The 20,418-nt window shown below is 42.4% G+C and overlaps 2 protein-coding genes across 4 annotated transcripts in view; both read right to left on the reverse strand.

Annotated features, from left to right (window-relative positions):
• Window positions 1–7,885, reverse strand: part of TBC1D8B (TBC1 domain family member 8B) — a 39,075-nt gene extending 31,190 nt beyond the window's left edge. The window contains exon 1 of one of the 2 annotated variants that reach the window (XR_004750247.1): window positions 7,641–7,885. Coding sequence is in view for 1 of the 2 variants with exons in the window: in XM_035324067.1 (XP_035179958.1) it covers window positions 7,641–7,770 (130 nt within the window). In the remaining variant the exon portion in view is untranslated. The remainder of the gene's footprint in view (window positions 1–7,640) is intronic. The other variant, XM_035324067.1, reaches the window with a different exon arrangement.
• Window positions 7,886–13,613: 5,728 nt separating this feature from the next.
• Window positions 13,614–20,418, reverse strand: part of RNF128 (ring finger protein 128) — a 39,742-nt gene continuing 32,937 nt past the window's right edge. For both annotated transcript variants that reach the window (XM_035326550.1, XM_035326549.1), the window contains exons 5-7: window positions 17,037–17,133; window positions 16,415–16,583; window positions 13,614–15,049 (exon numbers count right to left, since the gene is read on the reverse strand). In XM_035326550.1, coding sequence (XP_035182441.1) covers window positions 14,934–15,049; window positions 16,415–16,583; window positions 17,037–17,133 — 382 coding nt within the window. In that variant the 3' untranslated portion in view covers window positions 13,614–14,933. The remainder of the gene's footprint in view (window positions 15,050–16,414; window positions 16,584–17,036; window positions 17,134–20,418) is intronic.

Genomic DNA, 20,418 nt, shown 5'->3' on the forward strand with positions numbered 1-20,418 from the left:
ACACAGCCTTTAATCTCCTGCAGAAAAACTGAAACATAAGGCCTGCAAGTGAGGCAGCTACCCAAAGAGATGCTGTAAAGTACATCATGGATGCAGAACCTTTCATCAAGAGTTGCTATTAGGGTAGAGAGCTTGTATGCAAAGTTAGTACATCCCTTTATGGTTCCTCTAGGTACCCTTCCATGGGAACTGAAAGTTGTCTTTTGATTCAGGCTTTAATATGCTATGGAAGCATTAGATTTATATTATTTCAACTGTATCTCTCTAAAGTTATTTCAGAATTTTTAGGCTGGCTTCTCGTACCTTTCATTCCACTTTCCTGTCACTAATCCCGTCTCAAGTCATGGGGAGGGTATTAAGGTATATAAGGGAGGGAGGGTATATAAGGTATTAACTGTGGGAATACAAGGAAGCAAAGTAAGACAAAATTGAGAAATCTAGGTGGTCATCCTCAGAACATGTTTCCTAAGGAAGCACTTTCAGCACAGAGCCTGTGACCTATCTCACTGTGGCTGTTCAAGTTTCAGAATGATTTTCCTTCTCTTAAAAAAAAAAAAAAAAGTGAGTAATAATAAAAGGCACAAAGAAAACCCAAAAGCGTGTAAATTTCATCAAAAATACCCCCTTGTACTTTCTGCAGTTCATAGCCTGTAACTTACTGTTCAAAAGAGCATTTTTTTGTAGTTTCAAACTGAAGTCAGACGTTGAATAGATAACATTCAGATCTGTATAAAGAGGTCTGGCTTTCTGAATGAGTCAGAACACTGAGCTCATCTCAAAGACGGCGGTGCTTTAGCAGCTATTTTATCATCTTTTACAATTTCCCTCATTTAATTTTTGTACCAGGACATTAGTCACCATTTATAAGGTCGATGCAAGTGCTGAGCTTGAGTGAATGCTTGACAGCACCCGACCAGTTCCCGTCTGTTGGAAGGAAGGTCATTAGATTTGGACACAAACAGCTGCACCAGGCTGGGACGGGTCATTTCAACAGGTACGCTAGTCAATGCTGTTTTGCCCATGATACAGACCACAGGTTTGTGCTTCAGCTGATAACTACTTGGTACATTATGAGCTAATTTCACAGCTATGGTCACTGGCATAAATGCAAGGCATTGGCAGTTCCATCTTCTTACCCTAGCCCTGAATGTGTTCTAAGAGCTTTGAACTTCTCTGAATACTGTATTGTCAGTCAGGGTTTCCATAACTGCAAGTTGTTGGGTAGTAAGCATCATAGGAAGCATTCTCTTTGCTATTTCCCATGGGAAATCAGGAACCATGTCCACACAGGCAAGCATGACCAATGCTGAGAGGTTTGCTGGCACTCTGCTGACCCCATTCTCACCAGCTTGCTGAAAAATGATTCATTTCCAGGGTTGCAGACAAGGAAAGATTTAAAAGTCACCTGTACAACGACAAGGATATTAATTGTAACATAAAGGAACAGAGAACAACAGAATCAGCAACTGCTCAGACCTGATACTAGCATCATCTCCATGAGGGATGCAAGGGGAAAAATCAGGCCCTATTAGCCAATTCCTTGCTAATGAAATGCAACACACATTGTTTTCAAATGGTTTAAGGGACAACCTTCAGAAGGTCATCTACTCCCACCTCTGCTCTAAGCTAGACCCACAGTGTCCACTGGTGATTTCACTCAAATCATCCCGTAGCCTCACGCAGGGAATGACGTCAGCTATAGATATTAGAGGTGATGCACATTCACAAGGAGAAAAGGTTCTGCTTTCAGAAAACATTTTCAATTTCAAAGTTACTTGTATAAAGCCATTACGAAATACCCTGGATACTTAAATAAATGGGGTAAAACACCCTACAAAATAATAAAAAAGGGCAAAGAGAATAGAATAGCTTTGAAATATGGAAGTATTCCTTTCAAAAGTTTCTCTAAGACTCAGTTGACACCATAAGAACATTAGCTGATAGAATATCAGCAAATAGAAAGAGTCTCGGTACTCCAAAGCAAACCTTCAGAGCTGAGTGCAGATGGTTCAGTGGTACAATGAAGCATCGTACCAGAGCAGCAGCTCATGCAGCCTGCTTCCTATTATTTTCCTGCAGAGACATGCACCAAAACATATTAGCAATGAATTCTGCTCTCAGTTGTACCAATTTATGGCAATAAAGCTGATATACATGAGAATAACTGGCTGGCATTTTGCAGTCTGGGAACAACACTGTCTTGTTCTTCTGTATTTATTCCACCAAGTACATCAAGAGAGTACTACTGCTTGCTTTTCCTAAAAAGAGTGCTATTGTTCTGAAGCAAAGTTAGCACAAGCCTGTTTTCTCCTCTGCTGCCTAACAGCACCTCTGAGGTCAATAATTAATGATATTAAAAGTGGATCAGCCTGTCTCCTGATTTACTACATTACTAGTGTTACTGGACATAAAATATTTATATGAGCAGGAGCTCCTTACAGAGATACTCTGTTAGCACATGGCCAGCCCCATATCCCTAAGGACTTGGAACAGCAGACACTTCCACCTACTGCCAAGTACTCACTCTTAGTTTATTTACATCAACATAGAAAGGAGAAATGCTAGAAGTTGAGGAGGATATCTGTATGATTCTGAGGTACCCAAACAGACTTGGTAGATCCCTGCAAGGGCACCTCATGGCAAGGAAGCCTGGAGCAACCTTAGCAGGGTTTTAAACAGCCATCTCCTGAAAACTAAAATCTGTGTGTTTGGAAGAAATACAAACACAAATAAAAATCAATGAACTTTACAGGATTTTTTATGTTGTTTTGGTATCACAAAGTCAACCTGTTAATAACCTGTGAATTAAATAGGAAAATAAAACTTGAAGGCAATGCAATACCTAGACACAGCTGCAAGAAGTAGTATCAACAGGAAATATACAAAGTATGTGAAATATACAGATTTACTACGAAACTGATATCCACTGACCAAATAGGTGGCGATGAATTCAAGTATGCCAACTACAATTTTAGTGGACTATATTCTTCAAGAAATCCCTCTTAAAAAACAGAAAGTGCAGGTCTGTAGAAACCAAAGCTTTCACAGCAGCACAGCACACCTTCTGGAAAACTGCCAGGGAGAGTATGGGGGAGAAATACACATCAGGAGTGAGCTATTGCCAAATCACAGCACAGGAGACCCAAACTACAAAGCCCTACTACTAGGGCCCTACTAAACTATTTGTTTACAAAAGAAGGATGAAGCTTCATTCCAGGGTGGCAAATAGAGGACTTTGGCTCAGAAAATAGATAAGTAAAGGCCCAGCTTTCGCTAAACAAACTACGACACAAATATAAGCCATGAAAAGCCATTGGCTTGATATATTTGATTTAAAACACATGAATGCCAACTTGATAGTAAGGCCCTCTTTCCCATTTCTTCAAATTAAGCACAGAATTCTCTTTTTTTATTTTATTTCCCAAAGGAACTTGGTCTCATGACCAAGAAACCTCATCTTAATGCAATACTGAGCATGGGCTGAGATACAAATATTCTTAGGTAATTGAGATGTAAAACAGGTTAGTTTAAGCCTGCAGTGAAAAAGATTTCATCCCTGTTTACAAAAACTCACGTATATTATGGTCAGTGGATGGCTCAGGTAAGACAATGGTAACTCATTAAACTAAGGTGTGTATTCAAGATCATATGTGAAAGTACTTGTGGCAATGGATGTCCCTGAGAGCAGGGAAACTAGAAGCACAACTCCAATAAAAGTAAGCATCAGTCTCCTTGCAGGGTACAGAGAAAAGCCTGACAGATACCACCGCTCCTCTTCTTTGCTTCTGTACAGCTAAAAAGCTGGATAACATGGATATTAATACAATACACAACCAGAGCTAAATACAGAGCTGAGAAATTCTCCTGCAATGTTCAAGCAGCGCAGCACAGTCTGCAGGGGCCTAGCAGAGGAGATGAACTTCAGCAACAGCCCTTTCCTCTTGGGCCCAGTGGGGAGCACCAGTTTTGCCCCTCCAGGCTCAGAGCCAACCCCTCCTGCAGCAAGCCACAGCACCTCCCGTAATTGCTGGTAGTCTGACTTGACACTTCCAAGGGTGTTTACTCCTGTGGCCCCAGGGTGCACTTGCTCCTCTAATTTGGAAAGTGAAAGTATTCAGGAAGTGACCAGAGTAGGTGCTGATCATTTTGCCACCTGCCATCCCCAGATGTAAAAATGCTTCATGACAGAGTGGTATTATTTGTCTTGCAAAATATACGCACTGAAAAATAATCATTGCTACAGCTGCTGAAAGAAAAACGCAGCATAGATCATTCCAGATCTTTATTCATCTAGCAAGTTTTCCTTTCAATTCCTATCAGAGTGGAAAACCCACAGCAAGCTAAACCAAAAGCTCCAGTCTGCTAAAACACCAGCAGGTATAAATGATTTCTACCATTTATTCTACTACTGTATACTTAGTGATTCCACAGCACAGAGCTTCAAGTTCTGAAAAGCAAACACCTTTGCCGCAGACCAAGTCTGCTTACAGTGCAAGTTTCCTCTCCCATCCTGCTGGTATTTCTGAAATGAATTTCTGTAAGATCACCAAGCACTTTTTTTCATTTGTCCAAGAGGAAATTCTGCTGGAGACGAGGTCCTTGCCACTAATACCTACTACTCGTAACACTTTCACGTAACTCCTTTTGACAGATACCAGATAATTTCCCCAGAACACATACACAAGTCTAGCTCTGTCTCCCCTTTCTCCAAACTCCTACACCTGCAAATTAGCTAGCAATGATGCAGACAACAAACTACATCCTTTAAAAAGCAAGAATATCAGCAGGGTCATTCTACAGATTCAGGATGGCAATAAGTGTTCCAGGAAAACTAGGATTCGAAGAGTCAGGACCTTTTCCCACACTTGGGATCCCCCTTTCTTCAAGCACAGCACAAACAGCAAGCAGGGAAGATCAGTTCCAGACACGTACTTTATTGACAGGTGTCTTCCCTTTCACAGCTGTGTTTTACTCTGAAGCAGAAAGAGGAAAGTTAAAACAATGTAAGCAGAAAACAAATCATTTGTTTCCTGACATTTCAGTGAAAGATCAGTACTTTGTGACATCAAGTACCCATTTATATAATTCCTCCAGGAATGCCTGTCTTCTAATTAAGGTCCTGTTTAAGCTATAACCAAAATAATGTCTTTATGACCAACATGGTTAATCTCTCTAGACTTTGCATACTGCATGTGCATTCACAACACGATTTTTTTTTTTTCTCTTAACTGTGCTTCAGCACACAAACCATTTTGTCTAACTGCATTCTTTCCAATACACTCCAGCAAACCTGAGCAGATCTCCCATGGAGGCTCTGCAGAAAACAGAAGGAGCAGAGGACAAGGCCACTCGGCTGCGCTGCCAGACACACAGCAACAGATTTCGTGACAGTCTGCAGGCTGAGCTATCAGGAAATAGAACCAGCCAAACAGGTTACAATATCTGTATCCTTAGGTGAGGCCTATGAAAGAAAAGAGAATGAAATGGAAAACTGGGCAGGTGCATAACAGCAGAGAGACAAGGCTAAGAAAAAGCAGCACAAAGCACTTGCATTCATTTCTATCCACGCTAGTCCACTAGTAACTATGTTGTGTGTAGAGACGAGCCTCAGAGCTCTGTCACCAAGGGATTACAAATTGGCCCTGCTGTCAGTGCGGAAGGGTCATACAAAAACATCCACGTCTGGTTTCCTTTATAAACCTAGGCCAGCACAGCAAATCCCAGCCTTCCTTCAGGTGTCTCTGCTGCTGTCTTTCTCTGTTTTGTCAGCACCTGCTTTTGGTTGCTTCCTCGATACTCACTCCTTCCCTCCTCAAAGCCCTCCCCACCAAGCATACTCCTGTATCGCTGGGAACCCTTTCAGCTGCCTCCTCAGCCAGTCTCATTACTGCTGCTCAAACCTTGCAGCAGGTCTCACCTTTCTTCCCACCCCAGGGTTCAGGCACTGCCCCTCCACTCCTGAAAGACTTCTACCTGCACTGCCGCTGCCTCCTTCACTGGGAACCCCCTGCCCCTCCTGCTGCTGGGCACCTCCACTCTTCCATCACACCTGCTGGAAAACGCTGCTTGGGAGAGCCAGAAAAAGGCTTCACTTGGCACATCTGAGATGATCTCATGAGATAATAGCTGTTCATTGGTGTTTTCCTGCTAAAGCAAGTGCTAGTTTTCTTGAGTAACATACAGCAGTATAAAATTAAAACCTGACATAGCAAGTTGTGCTAGTTTATACCTAGAAGGCTTGAATATTTTTATACCTGCAAACACAAATCTAGCTACGTTGTTTTCCAGTTCTCTTGTTAGTCTTTCTTATTTATAAATTTTAATTCAGTAACATCTTTGTTTTTGTCCACTGAAAAAAACGTGTACAGATGAAATCTGAATGAACCTCAAAAAAATGAGAAGAGTTATAGAAATACAACGTGCAACACCACATAGGAAGGCACCCTACAGGAACTCTCATTCAAGCGTTTTTCCATGCCGTCAAATGCCATCAAGGACAGAAAATAAGCAGAAGTCTCACCTTCAACAAAAGTAGAAGGGCAATAGGAGGCCCCAGCTGTTTGCCAGCTGCAAGTCTACAAGGATGCTTTTAAATGAACACCTGATTCTAGGTCTCACTTCATTTCCATCAGTTCTTACATGAATTTTACCACGCAGCCAGATAACCTTTGTACTGACTCAGCTGGCTTTGGTTTCCAGACACCAGGACAGAGAATGGCCGATCTAGCCTGATGACCACAAGTCTTCCAAGGCTGAAAATAAATGACCCCTAGTTCTAAGTTGAAGCCCGACGTTATCTAGAACATCCTGATATCCCTAGAAGGGAACCTGGGATTTTGCAGTGATTTCTTTTTACATTTTCCCTGTTCCCTGCAAGCGGTTCAGATGCCAACAAGGAATGCCCTTCCTCCAGCCAGTAGTGCTATTTCTACATAGGAAATTCCATCAGCCAGACAATCTGATGTTGTTTTTTTTTTTTTTCTGTTGGGCAGAATAAACAAATGTTTCAACAAGACAGCTATGCCTCATGTGTAAAGCACCTTACACTATGAGGACACAGTTAGAGAGAGCCTAGAAAACCCAGAGATGCAACTCACGCAAAACATTCAAGAACCATACCCAGACTTTACCCTGCTCCCTGGGGCATTTCTCCTTGAAGGGGCGATGACCGACGCCACCAGACTAGGCAGGAGTCAGTTCTAGCCTGAACAGCTCCCTCACAGCAGGGGGCTCAGTGACGGCCGGGGTCCCTGCAACACCTTGAGCCACACGGATGGATGATAATTAAAAACAGAAACTCTAGTCCATACCTTCAGTTCTCATGAAATAAAGTTTATTACACTGGGGCCAGCGCCCTGTCAGTTTCTGGATCAGCTGCTCCTGAGCCGTTCCATCACGTTGCACGCTTATTTAAAAAAAAAAAAATGTTTTAAATGCGAGCTCAGAAGCACCCAAGCAGGAGCTTGCTTCCAGCAGCCCCAGAGGCGGATCTATCGGCCCCTCTGCAAAGCTGCCAGCACAGGGGGCACCCAGCAGGCCCCACACCGAGCCCCAGGCACCTCGCCCCCACTTCCCTTCCCTTTTTCCCCTTCCCCTCCCCACAGGACGCCCCCCAGCCGCCCCCCGTTGCAGGGCAGTACCTGCCAGCCCGCCGCCGCCCTCCTCGCCGTAGCCCCGCCGCCTCTGCAGCACGAAGTACTGGTTGGAGCGCTCCAGCACCCACAGCTTGAGGGCGTTTTTCAGCAGCACCTCCTCGGGCTTCAACCACATCTCGGCGGCCCCTCACTGCAACCCCCCGTCGCCGCCGCCGCCCATGCCCGCCGCCGCCCCGGCCTCCCGCTCCCACGTCCACAGCCCGGCTGCCAAGTGCCGCCGCCGCGCCCGAGGCATGCTGGGAGTTGTAGTCCTCGCGGAAGCCCCGCCGCGGAGAGCCGGAGGCTAAGGGACTACAACTCCCGTCGGGCCTTGCGTGGCCGCCCTCCTCCTCGGCTGCTGTGGCGGCAGCCTGACGGGCCGTTAGGGAGGGCGGCGGCGACTCGCCTCGGGGGACCGGGGCTCGTCCCCTTGCGGTCTTCACAAGGGGATTTTTCTTTTTATTTCCCTTACACCACCCAAAGACGCCCATTTGAAATGTTGGCCAAACATTCATCACCAAAGAACATGGGTTTTTATTTTTTTATTTTTTTTGAACGTAAGCTTGTTTTCCAGTCAGCACCACAAGGAAGGCACGGCCAGCCTGCCATGCAGCCCTGACCCCTGCCCTCCACACGCCCTGTCACACCACCCACAGGTGTCACCTCCCAGCTGGCGTGTCACGCCAGCCACAGACATACGGCCAATGTTGCCTATTTAAATACCACGTTATAAAAAAAAAAGGACGGTCTGCCTCCTTGCTTCTATCACCCAACAAGATTAAGAGCTGATGTGGAACGGTGTTGACGTTTTGGTTGCCTTAACAACAGTTTGACTCAGGTTTTGTATTTTTGTGATTTGTCTGAAACAACTTTATCATTCATTCTCGTGGAGTAGTTCTTCAGGTCATCTGTACACTGACTTTACCCATTGTTCTGGGCTAGAATAAATCAATCTAGCCTGTTAGCGAGTGAAACAACAGCTTTCATACTCTTACAGACTGCAGTTGACTACCTGCTCATATTACTGCTCATATATATATATTGTGCTGCTGTCTCCCTGATTTAAGGAGCACATCTCTCACAGGCAGCTTTCCAGTGGGAAAGCTAGTAAGAGCAAAATTAGAAAAATCATGTTCTGGAACTATTCTACTCTCTGTACGTGAGAGCTGAGGTTATCCCAAGGCTGTGGGATGAGCACAGGACTTGTTTCCAGCGAGCACTGGTCAACATAACATGACTCCCAGCTCCCCAGGAAGCCACGATCACAGCTACTCAAGTCCTCTCGTTAGTTAGCTCTCTCTCTTGGTATTTCTTCACCAGTCTCTTTGCAACCTTGTCAGAAGCACCATAGCTCTTTCCCTGTGGCATTACACGTGATAACACTCTGCTTCCTAAATGGTATCTTCTGGTGCTGGCCATAAACAATGTTTAGGGGAGTGGAAGGCTGTTGCCTCTGCTCCAGGTTGCTGGTGCTGAGAAATTTTCAGAGGCTTCTGCTAAAGATAACTCAAAGTGTGAAAGATTCACTCCTGCTCTTTATTCCTGACAGATTCTATCACTCAGTGCAAAGTAGGTCGTTCCTGTTTCCCAGAAACTTCTCTGCAGTTTGCTGCCCTGTCAGATCCTTCCTTTAGCACTCGTTCTAGCATTATTGACCTTCCTAAGATTTTCCAAGAGTAGTGCTTTATTGATTCTGTATCATGTGAAACATCCAGTATGTATTTGTTTAAACTCAACCTCTACTTTGAACTCTTCTAAAAAAAGAAATTATGCACATCATGCACTAACAACAGATTTCAGACGTGGCACTTCTCTTTATCCTTTGTTTCCTTCAGCCTCTTCAGCAGCCCCAAATGTACTCTATGTCCCATAGAGCTTCTGCTAGCCCACTGGTCTATCTGTGAGCACAGGCAGAGCAAGATTTTGCCAAGTGCTCACAGAAAGATGTTTCGCAATGCCTGGCCACTTTCAAACAGATAAGGAATTACTGAGCCAGCAGCACCAAGGTGAAAGCAGCACCAAGCATGCAGTCACAATTAATTCACTATAAGTTTTCAAAACTGGATGAATTGCACTGGTATAAGACTTTTCTTCCAATCACTCATTACACCATAGCAAACCAACTCCAGCGTTAAGCAGATTTACCTTTGGGACTGAATATAGATTGAACTAATACTACTATATTATCTTACCTATTTTTATAATAGAGTAGGAAGCAACAAATTTCTGCTGCTCTACATTTACTACACTGGAAAAATGAATTAAAAGTCATCAGCCAACATGTGGTAACTAATGTAGATAAAACATTAATGAAACAAGGCAAAAAACTAAGATATACCAGCATATTGTTCTCCGTGAGGCAGACTCCTAAATCCCCCCATCTGAAGTAACAGACATGAGTGGGTTCCTGTGGGTGAGCTGTTGCTGTGGCAGCTCCTGGAGATTTACCAAAACTGACAGCGATTCCTACACAGATGCTGCTTTTCTAAGAGCATTCCCTGAGGGATTATTTACCATTTAATTTTCCCCAATTAGCCAAGCCCTTGGATAGGAAATACTTATTTAGAATCTGACACAGGTCTTCTAATGCTGATGCTAATTTTAAGGGGAGAAGCCCTTGGCGTTTCCTACCTAGAACTTGGCTGTTGGCATCCTGCATAGGCTAGACATGTTAGGACATATGCTGCTTTCTTAAGTAAAATTCAAACTTTTTATTCAGATTAAAAAGTTAACAATAAAGCTGCTGCTTGGAAAACGCTTTGTTTTCCTCTCCATTGGTTCAAGGTCCTGAATATCTTCCTTTTTTTCAATTCCCACAGGCACTGGATTCTTAACCAAATACTATTAAGATGCAAAGAGTGATGAATTTATTTATAGACACTTAAATTCTGTCTTAATCAGTGCACAATCATCCTACAGTCTAATCAATGCATTCCACAGCAAGAGAGATCCATTTAGTGCTGCGGAATTTTTCTTTCACTGCATTAAAGACCTCCTGAAAATGGCAAATGATTTCCCTTCAGTAACTGCAGCCAAGAGTATATAAATAGATAAATAGCTACATAAATAGATTTTGGCTTCACTTTGTATAACCACCAGTTTAACAAACAGTGTAGAGAACTACATAGCTGTTAATTCACTGTGGGTGAACTTCGCTATTTGGTTTCAAGTTTCCCTTAGAGCCAAAATGAAATTGCCAAAACCAAAAAAAAATCCTTTCATCTACTCCAAAATGCTGACCATTACAACTCTGAAAGAGTTCAACGCTATCCAGATCTACACAGGAAAGACGTTGATCTTGGGTGAAAAGGCAGGACTAGCTTCTGACCTGGTATAGATTAAACACTGAATAAAATTTCATTAAATCAAACAGCCAAGGTAGATGCATGTATTTGTTCTGTCCAACTGTTAAGACAAGCACAAATCTCTCAATTTTGGGAAACTGAAATTATGGGAAATCCAACCGCTCTCTTGACTCACATTGAATGTATATACCTCTTGTCCCTCAACACAAGGCCTTCTTTTCCCTTAAGCAAAAACTCACTTAGAACTACATTTCTATAGCGACATCTGATTTTTTTTTTCCGTGATATGAGAAAATTCTTTAAAATTTTGTATTTACAATAAAATCCCACTGTTGTGAAGTCTGGTTTACAAGAAAGCATGGTAATACAGCATCTGGTGACAAGACTTTCTCTCCTACAGGGATGAGAAATATTGCCCAATCTCGCTTTAAGAACCTGAGACATTTATGTGTCTAGATCAGAGCCTTCCTGGGGGAGAAAGATAAGTGACAGCAGTGAGTAAACACGCTAGATGATGCTTGAACCTGTTCTGCTTTCTCTTTGGGGACAGAACAATTGAGATGTCTGTGACTCAATGGAAACAGAGTCAAAAGAGGCATTCACTTTAACAACTGTTACCCCTTGTGGGCACATCATTTTTAGCATTGTACATGCAAACGTTAGTATGTGGAGCAAAACATCAAAACTACTGCAGAATAACAACAAGCTTACATTGCTTTTCAGGAACAACCCTACTCTCAGGCGCACTCCTGTTTGCGTCTTGCTTAAAGAAGTCTATTATGTCTCGACACACATATATATACGTACACAGAACCAAACAAGCCCATAGCATCACAAAAAAATAAGTGTGTTGCACGGTGCTCTAAGCAAAGCCAAAGACAGGTCCTATCTGTAGAAACTTGAAAATACAAAGTGCAACTTCAGAATTTCTTTCAAGCAGCAATAACTGTAGCAACATTCTCAAGGGGAAAACCTTTGCAGAATTGAGTGAAATAAGAAAAAGTTTTCCCAAAATGAGACAGCAACAGACCTGAGCTCACTATAATGGAGTGCACAGTTTGCACACTTCTATTTTAAAACAAACTCTTGCATGGAGAATATTTACAAACAGAATCTGTATATTGCAGGCTCTCAAGGTTAAGATGCAAAACCAGAAAAGCATTTAATTCTTTTGCCTAGCAGCTCAAATACTGTCTAGCTACACATGCTGCTCTTACTCCCTTGCTGGTACTTCACATTTGATACAACTATCTTCAAAATTTTTCTAAAAAGTAGCGTAGATGCCTTCAGCTCTGAGTAAATTCGCATCTTTACAGAATACGTTTACAGCATCTGACCCTATCTGAGCCTGAGCTGAGTTCACTGGTGTTCTTCTGCTGCATCCCTCCTTACTCTACTAGTGCCCTCCTTGAGCAAATGATGTGCATCCACCTTACCCTTGGATTTACCATTAGAAACACCAGGACTGGAAGAAATGCAGGTTTATTGCTTTACAGACAGCAAATAGAAAAGCTGGAATTCTACCAGAAAAGCAACCCATATGCATAGGATCAATAGGATCCGAACAACAACAACAACAACAACAACAAGCCAAAGCACCTCTCAACAAGTTGAGTTGCTCTGAATTCCCTTCCTCACCTTTTTGATAGCGATGGTTTGTTTGAAGGTTGAATCTTGTTCCCATTAAACCCAAGACTGGCAGATGATTTCATAACAGCTTATTATCATGAGACTATTACAGCTTACACACCATAAATTTATAAAAGCTTTTTGAAATGAAAATGAAATTAAGCATTCAGGGGGTGTATTCACATCTTGCCAGCTCCCTTCTCTGTCCTACATTTCAGAGGCAGAATAGGAAGATCACCATAGCTATCAGCAAGATACAGTTTCAGCATGAAGTCAGATTATACTGAGGCTTACTGTTCGAGTCCATAACCAGTCAATGCTTCCACTTGATGTGGAAGTCTGCAAAATAGAGTGGTGGTCAACTTGGTTGGGCAGCATTTCAGTACTTATGTGTAGTCACACCATTACCTTAACCCTGAACTGAGAAGTACTATGCTGTACCTACTACTAAATTAGACAGGGAAATTGACAAATATTTACTACATCTGGCTTCCTAGTACAGAACAAAGGGCACTTTATTTCTAAAATGCTTTGTAAGAGAAAGAGTGATAACTTAAGGGTGGGAATGCTGATCAACCAGACAGGAAAGTGCGATGCAAGTGATCTGAAGAATTTGAGTAAGACTGCCTTGTGCTGATCTGCGCACAAACAAGTAGCTCAGAACTACATCAAGCAGCTCAGCAAACAGATCTGTGGCATGCATATGGAGCCTCTAATATAAGAAGAGGATAGAATTTGAGACAACATGCCCTTAGTGTCACTCCCACCCCGCCAGGACACCCACCTCCTGGCTATTTAACTTCAAGAGCCTGTCCTAACATGCTTGTTTCTCTTGTATACAGAGTACAGCTATTGGGCTTGAGCAAAACTTCAATCCACATAATGGAAGCATCCTGCACATAATTAGCACTCCTTATTTCAATTAGTTTGAGCAAGCATTGGTGCTTTTTGGCCTTGCAACAGCAAGTGAGTTTCAGGGTTGTGGGATGGGGTAGAACTGAGAATAGCATCTGCTTCCACACGAGCTGGTAAGCACCATTCAGTGTCAGACAAAGAGGTCATCAGAATATAGTTTTATTTACATTTTCATATTCAAATTCAATACAAATCATGAAATATTTACAACATTCTTAATTATACTATAGATAAGAAAAGGCATTGCTTTTCCCCTGCAGATTTAATAGTACCTTATTGCGGGCTTTAAGACAAAGCTCTGCTAACATTAGAAACAAACCATAGTTACAGAGATAAAAAAATAAAGTGCATCTGTAAGATGTCCTCAGTTACCTTTGATGGGCAAGGCCCTAATCTTAATATTGAAGTATCCAGTGTTCCTCCCCAACCCCCATTCAACTCCCCACAGATGGCAGAAAACTTTTCCAATCATGTTACACTCACAGGACATCAGCATTAGCACACATGCAAGCCACCACAGAGCAACAGTCCACCATTTTTCAGAGACTGGGTTCTTTCCTAGGTGTCACCTGAACAAGACATAGCAGATCCTTTGAGGAGGATCTACCGTTTCATCTTTAGTTCAAGTCTTCCAGAAGTCATCCCAGACTTCCATAAAGCCAGGACTCTTGCATATTGCTGCTGCTAGAGATGGTTATAACTCCAAAAGTCATATAGGATCTTTCAGACACATATCAACAGGTTTGAAAAGTTCCTGCATTTGTTCCCTTTACAGTATTGTGCAAGTCAGATTTGGCCCGTCAGCCTGAAGCCCTCTTTTTCCCTTTAGGAAATGTGTGGTAGGTGGATTGGAGTGGAGAGGTCAAGAGTCAATCTCTTTACCAGATAACCAAAGACACTGTGGGAAAAATCCGGTTTGACAGACATTACTTTGTACTTTCTCCTACCAAATTAGTGCACTGAAATATTAAATACAGTGTTGTTTTAAACTGAAAAACTGTCTGGTAAATAAGAATTAGACCAGATCAAAATCTATTTGTTTACAATGAGAATCCACTTGAATTAAAAACAACAAACAACAAAAAACAAGTCAAAACAATTACCAGTAGACAGCTACTACAATAAAGAATCTTCTCCTTATAAAAGCAACTCAAATGCTGAAGAGAAGCTTTGCTGAAGATGGAACTTCTGTTTTAGTGTTATAATCTGATGTTTTCTTTATGTTTAATACAGCTTTATCTGAAGAGTGCTAAAACTAAATTCCACATGGGAGATGCAGTTTTAAGAATTGCAAACCATATAATCATGATTTAAATCTATTTGATCTCAGCATTTCCAAGGCAACATCGCTGCTACAGTCATCCACTGGATTCTTACAATGTTTGGTATATACGTGATGGCAGTAGGCAGCTCCTTGCAGAAGGCTTACACCATGTTGCTGGGCATGTTCTTAGGACTTGACTTCATGAACTTGCGTTTCATCTGCCTCAAAACTTGGGTTGTCAAGGGGTGGAACATTCACAGCTGAAGGTTGGGATTCATTATTTACAAGATGTGTGTTATCATCTATCCAGAACAAAAACAGGAAAAGACAAGTTAAAAAGCATTATAGGCGAGCTTCACTAACTTGAAGCAAAATATGCTTGCTTTATTTCCACAAGCTCACTGCAGTTGTCTTTTCTAGGCTTTGGAGTTCAGTTCTCACTAGTGTTGAGCAAGCATAGGTTGTGTGTGCAAGTGCCAGAAGGCAGCAACGACAAAAAAAAACAAAACAAAACAAAACAAACAAACAAACAAAAAAAAACCACAGAAAATAAGGAGACAGGCATCAGGAGTGACTCCAAGATACTTGGTTGAGGATAAACAGTGGAAGACATGGCAATTCAGAGAGGATGGCCTCCCTACACGGTATTTTTGTTAGGCTGACATTAGTATTTGTCCTTGCCACTCAAGGTGAGAATACACGAAGGCCTGAGCTATCTAGCTAGTACAGCACCACTTCATTTTCTTATAGGGATGCAATTTCAGCCTCTGATGTTTAGCTTATAGGAAGTGCCCTTTGTTCAGCTGGGGTGCCTGAACGGGGCACTTCCATTCACACTTCACTTGCTGGGGCATGATGTCCTACAGGTGGCAGCAAATCCCACACTTTCCTATTGTATCAGCTAGGCATCCAGCAGGAGAGCTACTCAGCCACATCCCTTTCACCTCTGAAAGCCTCCACACTTATTCTTCTCTCCAAGGCAATTCCACAATCCAGGATAATTACACTAATTTGTATATCTGGAATCTCCTTCAATTAAAACAAGAAACCAGAAGCACTCAGAGTGTTGGCAGAGTTGAGTATTAAAAGGCATTTTCAATACATATGCTCTTGTTCAAAAAGATAAGAAAAGATGCTAAAATATTAGCATTTGGAAATGCTAATCATCTTTTGCAATTAAAACTCTCTGAAAAGTGTTCAAGGATGACTCAGCCTTGGCAAAATCTGAAATTCAACAGGAAGCATGTCATTTCTGGTTTTGCATCATTTATGCTAAAGCTGGACAGACTTCCTAAAGATTTTCTGAGTATTTAATTAAAGTGGACAGATGCGGTGGCAAAGCAATGCTCACTCATCCAAAATGTAATCTCCAAAGAGACAACAAGAGAAGGAACATCTTCAGAAATTCCCTTTGGCCTGCAAGTATTAAGCCTGTGATTTTCAACTACTCTTTTCCTAAGCTTCTGTTTTTAAATCAAGTTTAGATTGTATCTCATTTGAAAAAAGTGTCAGAGTCAAGTGCTGAAACAACAGTGAAGATGAACACCTTGTTTTGCAGACAAGTCTTAAAGCACTGCTCTGTTATAAAGGCAAAAACACCCTAATTCATAGCACAATCAATGGAACGGCACTGCAATCCAGTAAAACAGATGAAGCAATATACTTACTTTCTGATGGCGCATGTTCCTCCAGAACAGATTCATCTGCTCCTTGTACAGAAGCATATCCAGATGACGCAGTTTCACTACGACTATCCTCTTCATTAATTGAAGTGACATTTGATGTCCCACTGGATACTGTAGCTTGCACAGACTCTGTCCCATCTTCTACATCCACCTTTGCAAAAAAGAGAAAATGCTTAAGTTACAGCTTTGAAGGAGTATACATCTTTCCAGAAAAACAGTGTCCGCAGGGAATGAAGTCTTGAGGGCTTCTACTCTAAGATTTCAAATAAATAAAAAGCTTTGCTGTTAACCTTCAGCATCATCAGTGAAAGCCAACTACTGCCTATTTAGAGTGGGAAGTTCAGATGCAGCTTCCGCATTCTTCAACTAGCTCTTCCCTTTTATTGCCCAGCATTAGGAAAATAGATTTTTCTTCCACTCAGTGCAGGTGTCTACCCCCCAGGCAAACTCTGACGTACATTTTAGCTGCTCCAGGCAGCGTCAGGTACTGGCAACAGCATCTTCCTCTGGCATTTGCCCAGATCAGAGGCAGAACACATGAGCAATTTATGTATCCTAGCATAATAGCAATAGTGGCATCCACCACCAGGAAAGACTGACTTACCTCAACACCCAGAACTTTGAGTATGTCACACTTGCACATTGGGCATGTCCTGTGCTCCAGAAGCCAGGGGTCAATACAGTTCTTGTGGAAGAGATGGCTGGTGGAAGAAGGTAACCAACAAGCTACGTTTCACATCAGTAAAGATGTTTACGTAGCAGCAACGAGACTTATTTACAAATACTGAAAGCTCATTCATTCTAGAATTAATTGCCTTATTTTGCCAGAAGTTGCAGTTGAAAGTTACAGCTAGCTGGTTAGTCTCTCAACCTATAGCTGTTTCATGGTTATTGGTTTCTCTACCCAGCTTGCTAAAATTCAGTATTATCTCTGCTACATCAGTCTTACGCTTTTTTTTTTTAATCATTGTACAATGGATTCCCAGCTGATACGTTAATGCAAATATTGACACCAACATTAGTTTCAAGGTCAACTTTTGTCATGCAGATGCATGACTAAATAGCACTTCTGTTAACTACATAGTAAAAAACTCACCAGGTTACGTCCTCAACATAAACTATACTCCCACACATTTACTTTGCCTATACAGTCATTGTGTATTCCAAGTGGATATTTGTCAGGCTGCATACACAATAAATTAAATATAGTTCAGCCATTACAGATGCAAATGTTTGCTTCTATGAAGATATTCAGTTCCACAATGGGTCTGAATTGGGACACAGATTCAGACAGACTACTCAAAATCCTGTAATTTGCCCATTCCTTCTGCCTGAATAGAAACAGTAAGGCAGACAGACACTGTTCAATGTTAATCAGGTCTCTATTATGAAAGAAGTGAAGAGTTCACCACATTTGGTGTTTATTGGTGTTTAGTGTCCTGCACCTAAGCATGATACAAAATTCTCCAATTCAGCTTACATAAATATCACTTCCTTCCACCCATACCAACGTAATGTCTGTAGTACAGCCTAAAACTTCCTTGATGCGTGACAGTTTTGGTAACTTGTGCTTAGGTCTGGTGTACCTCTCCTGCTATAAATGCCTACAGTTTGACTATCTGGACAAGAATGCCTTCTGCAAACACATACGCCCCAGATACTCAGATACCACTGATGTGACTCACAGGAGCATTCAATTGCTTGTTTTGCTTGTTTCATTTATAGATACAGTTAAATGCTTTTAACAAGGAGGGTCTCATCACTGTGGCTGACCACTAACATCAAGTACGTTCTTGCAGTAAATATCAGTTTATAGAGAGTTTAATATGGTTGATATTGGCAGAGATCATCAAGCAAACATGGTCATCTTAAGCTAGTCTCATTTAGAGCCACACTTGGGCCAAAGAGGAATGAAACACATATTTAAAAGCAGCCTCAGAGCAAAACACGGTATAACAATTTCATCTATAAACAATAGATTTGAAAGAAGTCACTCTCCTCTTAAGTCATGCTTTCTTTTACAAATTCATATCAAGATCAGGAGGCTTTATAGGGAACTAACATGACAGGCTTTAGATACTTAGAACTGACTTCTCTAAATGCCTCTGTGCTTACAGCACTTCATTGATTACTACACAGGACTACGCACTAGCACAAATGTGACAAGACAACCTAATAACCATTAAGACATTCCTGAAAGCTTATTCAGTTTTGTTTTATTCTAAACTACTATGCATTACATCAAGGAAGTTTGTTGATAACACCTTACCAGCCCAGCCCCTGGATATCAAACCAACTGAGAAATCCTATTACTTGTAAACAGAGAGATTTTAGAAGCTCTGATTTTAGAAGCTTTGATTTTAGAAGCTTTGCCACAGCAGTCCCATTCAGCAGGCACACAGAGAACTCACACAGAACAAACTTCCTTAGACCTTGAAAAGGCTTCATTACTGATCTTAGGAACTATCAAATTAAAACAGTAGTATACCAGCCTTTCACAGGAGCACAATGAGATACAATAATAGAAAATTCTAGAAGAATAAACTGCTATAGCTCTATTTTGGCCTTTATTTCAGAAGAGGCATGCAAGAATCAAGAAGTGTTTTCTTCTAAACTATACAAGTTAGCATGGTTTAACAAGTTTAGGTTACCAGACTGATATCCATGACCCTCTCAGTAAACAGGAAGTTGAGTGACAAGAAATGAGCATAGTTTCACCAGTTATCTCCAATTTAGAGTTATCATTTTCATACACCAGTGTGGTGGTTTACTCAGCTGGGCAGCTGAGTTTCACCATAACCGCTCTCACTCCCTTTCCTCAAAGGGAAAGAGGGAGAAAATATGATTAAAAGGGCTCGAGGGTTGGATATTAGGAAGAACTTCTTTACTGAATGGGTTGTTAGTCACTGGAATAGGCTGCCCAGGGAAGTGGTTGAGTCACCATCCCTGGAGGTCTTTAAAAGACGTTTAGATGTAGAGCTTAGGGATATGGTTTAGTGGAGGACTTGTTAGTGTTAGATCAGAGGTTGGACTCGGTGATCTTGGAGGTCTCTTCCAACCTAGACTATTCTGTGATTCTGTGATAAGGACAGGGAGATCATTCTACAGTTATTGTCATGGGCAAAACAGACTCAGAGTAGGAAGATTAATAAAATTTATTACTTATTACTAACAAGCTAGAGCAGTGAGGAATGTAAAACAAACTAAGAACACCCCCCCCACCCCCAATCCACCCTCTTCTACGTAGTCCTCCCCCTGAGCAGTGCAGAGGAATGGAGGCTGCAGTCAGTCAGTGTCGCTTTGTCTCTGCTGCTCCTTCACGGTCACTCTCTGCCCCTGCTCCATGCGGGGTCCCTCCCACGGGATGCCATCCTTCCCAAACTGATCCAGCATGGTCTTCCCACAGGCAGCAGCTCTTCAAGAACTGTTCCCACATGGCTCAATACCACAGGGTCCATCCACCAGGAGCAAACTGCTCCAGCATGGGTCTCCCACAGGTGGCAGCTCCCCACGGAGCCCCTCCTCCTGCGTGGGCTCCTCTCCACAGGCTGCAGCTCCAGCCCGGGGCCTGCTCCTGCGGGGGCTCTCCATGGGCCGCAGCCTCCTCCAGGCCACGTCCACCTGCTCCACCAGGGGCTCCTCCACAGGCTGCAGCATGGAGATCTGCTCCATGCAGGACCCATGGGCTGCAGGGGGACAGCCTGCTCCACCAGGGGCCTCTCCACAGGCCACAGGGGAACTTCTGCTCTTTGCCTGGAGCATCTCCTGCCCTCCTTCTGTGCTGACCTTCATCTCTGCAGGGCTGGTTCTCAACCCTCGCTCTCCCAGCTGCTGTTATGCTGTAATTTTTCTTTCCCCTTTCTTAAATCTGCTCTCAGAGGCACAAACAACATCATTTATTAGCTTGGCTCTGGGCAAAAGTAGGTCCCTTTGGAGCCAGCTAAAAGTGGCCATTATCTAACAGCAACTTCTGGAATCTTCTCACA

The sequence above is a fragment of the Oxyura jamaicensis genome, chromosome 4 (assembly GCF_011077185.1).
Source record: "Oxyura jamaicensis isolate SHBP4307 breed ruddy duck chromosome 4, BPBGC_Ojam_1.0, whole genome shotgun sequence".
Taxonomy (NCBI): domain Eukaryota; kingdom Metazoa; phylum Chordata; class Aves; order Anseriformes; family Anatidae; genus Oxyura; species Oxyura jamaicensis.